Source organism: Bubalus bubalis, chromosome 10 (assembly GCF_019923935.1).
Source record: "Bubalus bubalis isolate 160015118507 breed Murrah chromosome 10, NDDB_SH_1, whole genome shotgun sequence".
In the NCBI taxonomy this organism is placed as follows: Eukaryota; Metazoa; Chordata; class Mammalia; order Artiodactyla; family Bovidae; genus Bubalus; species Bubalus bubalis.
This window is the reverse complement of record NC_059166.1, coordinates 33,430,885-33,435,315: the sequence shown is the minus strand read 5'-3', so window position 1 is coordinate 33,435,315 and position 4,431 is coordinate 33,430,885. Positions and strand designations below refer to the sequence as shown.

At 39.7% G+C, this 4,431-nt stretch overlaps 1 protein-coding gene across 1 annotated transcript; it reads left to right on the top strand.

Annotated features, from left to right (window-relative positions):
- Positions 1–2,536: 2,536 nt before the first annotated feature.
- On the top strand, positions 2,537–3,675 carry LOC112587632 (trace amine-associated receptor 6). The gene is given in 3 exon segments (XM_025295044.3): positions 2,537–2,922; positions 3,035–3,394; positions 3,396–3,675. Coding segments are annotated over 3 exon segments (1,026 nt in total).
- Positions 3,676–4,431: the final 756 nt, after the last annotated feature.

Genomic DNA, 4,431 nt, shown 5'->3' with positions numbered 1-4,431 from the left:
CTGGAAGGAAAGAACCTGCACTTGTTTTATTATTTTTACTAATGGTGATTATATCTCTAACTCTACTATGCTATACTAACCTGTATTATTCTATATTATTGGTAATGTAATTAATATAGTAATTAATTGGACTTAAGCATAAGTTAAGTCTTTTCCTACCTTACTTCTATTCAGACAGCTCTTTATGGTGGGTATTACTACTCCCAAATCAGAGCTGAGCAATCTGATGCCAGGAGAGTTCAGGTAAGCTGTCCAAGATTACATATCCAGGATTTACCCTTGGTATTTTCTGATTCAAACCCCTGTACAATCATTCTCCAGGGACATTGTCTTCCCAGCTTAGAAGGTGGGCTCCCCCTATAGCTTATACCAGACTCGTGTATTGTAGCTCATCACTTTTTCAGAAATGGCATAAAGAGTAGAAATCAAACTCAATGACAGTTGGCAGAATAACAAAAGATCTCTTCAAAATAATAGTGCAGTTGATAATAAAGCCCTCTGAAGTACCAACAGCTCTACTCACTGGCCTTATTCCAAACAGCTGTCTTCTCCAGCTCAGTTCCTCATCACCTCTCTGACCTTGGCTGACTTTTTGGTGGGTGGTGGTTCTGACACTCAGCACAGTGAGGAGAATGAAAGGAGACCCTGGTGGTCCAATGGTTAATACTCCATGCTTCCAGTGCCAGGACATGGAAGCAACATCACTGTCTATCTATAGATGAATGGATGAGGAAGATGTGGTGCATATACACAAATTCGCTCATTTCACACGCTATCAAGGTAAAGCTCAAAATCCTTCAAGCTAGGCTTCAACGGTACATGAATCGAAAACTTCCAGATGTACAAGCTGGATTTAAAATTTTCTGTACCTTCCACACAATTTTGTTTTGAACCTAAAACTCCTCTAAAAATATTTTGTTTAAAATGAACATAATTATATCTACAGTATCAGGTTATGACTGCTAATTGTCTGACAACAGACACTCTCATTGTTTGCAACTTGCCTTCAAAGCTATGAAATCCAGCTTTTGAGTGAATTGTGTTGATTTTCCTCCTTTGATACTTTGCTACAATTTCTTCCTTGCCAACCATTCTAATGAAAATCATCCAGGAGAGTGTCCTACTTTCCCAGGCCGCCATACAAACAACCACAACCTTGCCAGCACTATTCTCTCCAGAAATGTATTCTCTCACAGTCCTGCAACCAAAAGTCTGAAATCAAGGGACTGACAGGCCATGCTCCCCTCCCACGGCTCTGGGGAGAGTCATTCTCTACCTCTTCTAGCTTCTGATCCTCCAAGCATTCCTTGGTTTCTGGTGGCATCATTCCATTCTCTGCCTCCATTTTCGCAGGGCCATCTCTCCTCTCCGTTTCTCAAGTTCTGTTCCTTATAAGGACACTGCTCTTGGATTTAATGCCCTTCTTCGTAGTACAGGGTGATCTCTTTATTAAATTTGTGAAGGCCTCTTTTCCAAAGAAGATCTGATTTGGGGGGTTAGAACAAGGACATATCTTTGGCAAAGGCTGGGGCAGGGATAGCATGGAACCCACTGCAAAGGGGAATGGGAAGTCTTCTGTTTGTGAGTATCTCACAGAGGCAGGACTTGGGGGGTTTCCACCCATTTCTCACATGGATGGAGAGACATTGCAATCTGCTTCCGGTGACAATACCCTAAGAACACAATGATCTTCTCCCTACCAGCGCTAACTATAACAGAAGTTCAGAAAGCAAGGTGTGTCTAAATGCAACGAATGGAGCTTTCAGTGCTTTCATTGCAAGTTGCTCACAGTGTGTGTTCCTTTTTCTGTTTGTTGGTGTCCAGTGAAGATGCAAAGCTGATTCTTAACCGGAGAAAAAAGCCAAGTATTTGCTGTCACTGCTCATACCCTCTTTTATCTTTGTAATAAAAATGCAAGAAAGTGTCCACAACAGAAGTGAAAATAGGGGAATATTTGAAGTCTAAGAAGAAAAAAAAGTCTTTGGCTTTTTTTTTTTGTAGAAATGTAATGAGTAACGTAACTTAATGCGAGGAGTCATTTTGTAGAATAACCGTCTTAATAATCACTCTTGAAAACAATCTTCCAATTTCACACATTGCTCTACAGGGGTTCCATCTGGGGATTTTCCTATAGATGGCATTTATTTATCTGGAAGGAATGTGTGCTTTAGGCAGTAATGCAGATAAACCTAACAGGAGATGATGCTTTCCGTCTACAATTACTTCTCATATCACACCCTGTTGAAAAGAGGAACTCTGGAGGTAAAGCATCTAAAAATATTTAGGACTTTACCAAATCAAGGAAACTAAGCATTAGTCAAAACTAACTCCTAGTGATCTTGGCCAATGTAATTTTTTGTATTTTATTTTGCTATTGAACACAATTGAGATTTATAGTAAAAAAAAGGAAAATTGAAAAACAATAGTACTAATATGTGATAATTTCCTCAGGCATCCTACTGTATGTTTTTCCCTCAGAAACATTGAAAGTCTGTGGAAATCGAGGACAGAATTCTTTGAGTGTAAAGGGCAGATCATGAGCAACTCGTCCCCCACTGCAGCTGTGCAGCTCTGCTATGAGCACCTGAATGGATCCTGTGTGAAAAGCCCCTACTCACCAGCATCCCGCGTGATTCTGTACATGGTGTATGGCTTTGGGGCTGTCCTGGCTGTGTTTGGAAACCTCCTGGTGATGACTGCCATCCTTCATTTCAAGCAGCTGCACTCACCAACCAATTGTCTCATCGCCTCTCTGGCCTGTGCAGACTTTCTGGTGGGAGTGACTGTGATGCCCTTCAGCATGGTCAAGTTTGTGGAGAGCTGCTGGTACTTTGAGCGAACTTTCTGCACTTTTCACACATGCTTTGATATAGCATTTTGTTACTCTTCTCTCTTCCACTTGTGCTTCATCTCCATTGACAGGTACATTGCTGTTACTGACCCTCTGGTCTATCCCACCAAGTTCACGGACATGCTTTGATACAGCATTTAGTTACTCTTCTCTCTTCCACCTGTCCTTCATCTCCATCGATAGGTACATTGCTGTTACTGACTCTCTGGTCTATCCCACCAAGTTCACGGTGTCTGTATCATGCATATGCATCAGCATCTCCTGGATCCTACCCATTACTTACAGTGGCGCCGTGTTCTACACAGGTGCCAATGAGAATGGGCTAGAGGAATTGTCTAGTGCCCTCAACTGTGCAGGAGGTTGCCAGACAGTTGTAAATCAAAACTGGGTATTGATAGATTTTCTGTCCTTCTTTATACCTACCCTTGTCATGATCATTCTCTACAGTAATATTTTTCTTGTGGCCAGACAACAGGCTAAAAAGATTGAAAATACTGGTAGCAAAACAGAGTCCTCATCAGACAGTTACACATCCAGAGTAGCCGAGAGAGAGAAAAGCAGCTAAAACCCTGGGTATCACGGTCATAGCATTCATGATTTCGTGGTTACCGTACAGTATTGACTCATTAATTGATGCCTTTATGGGCTTCATAACCCCAGCCTATATTTATGAGATTTGCTGTTGGTGTGCTTATTACAACTCAGCCATGAACCCCTTGATCTATGCTTTATTTTACCTGTGGTTTAGGAAAGCCATCAAAGTCATTGTGAGTGGTCGGGTTTTCAAGAATAGTTCAGCAAGCATGAATTTGTCCTCTGAATAAATGTAAGCCATTGGATTGAGGAAGTAGAAGATATCTTTACATTTTCCAAATGAAATGAATTTTTAAAAATCAAATAAGACTGTTACTGAAGAGAAAGCAAATTGCTTTTCCAATTTAATTGGATAAGTCAATATGTTTCAGTCTTTCTAGGATACTCACTTCCTGTTGCTTCTTCAAAATATTTATTTGACTCATAAATGTTAAATCCCTATATGTTATCTAGTGGAGCTCACTCTGGTCCCCAATAATGTAGAATAGTATAGGTTAGTATAGCATATTACGGTTAGAGATATAATAACCACTAGCAAAAACAATAAAACAAGTACAGGATCTTTCCTTCCAGTTTATAACTTCACTTCTAGGACTGAGTAGAATGATGGTGCTGACACTGAAGGTGAGTGAGTAATGAATGCCTGCAAGCAAGAGGTGAAAGGTGGAATGTAGTTGACACATTCCTCCTTCTGTTTTCTTTTTATTCCATTGACTCTTCCCTTTGTAACCTGAAAATGTCTTTTTCTTGATTTCTTTTCCTTACAAAGACTTTCACTCACTTCCAACTTGTCAAAAACTTCTCTATGATGACTTTCACTGGGCTATTGTGGGTTTTTTTTTCAATATAACTTATCAAATTGGCCAATATTAAAGAAGAGTTCATCAAACATAAAAATTAATATCTAAATAATCATAAATTTCATATTGATAATTTGAAAAATTTGAAATTAATTTGGTGACATATTGGGAGTTTGCCAATAACTA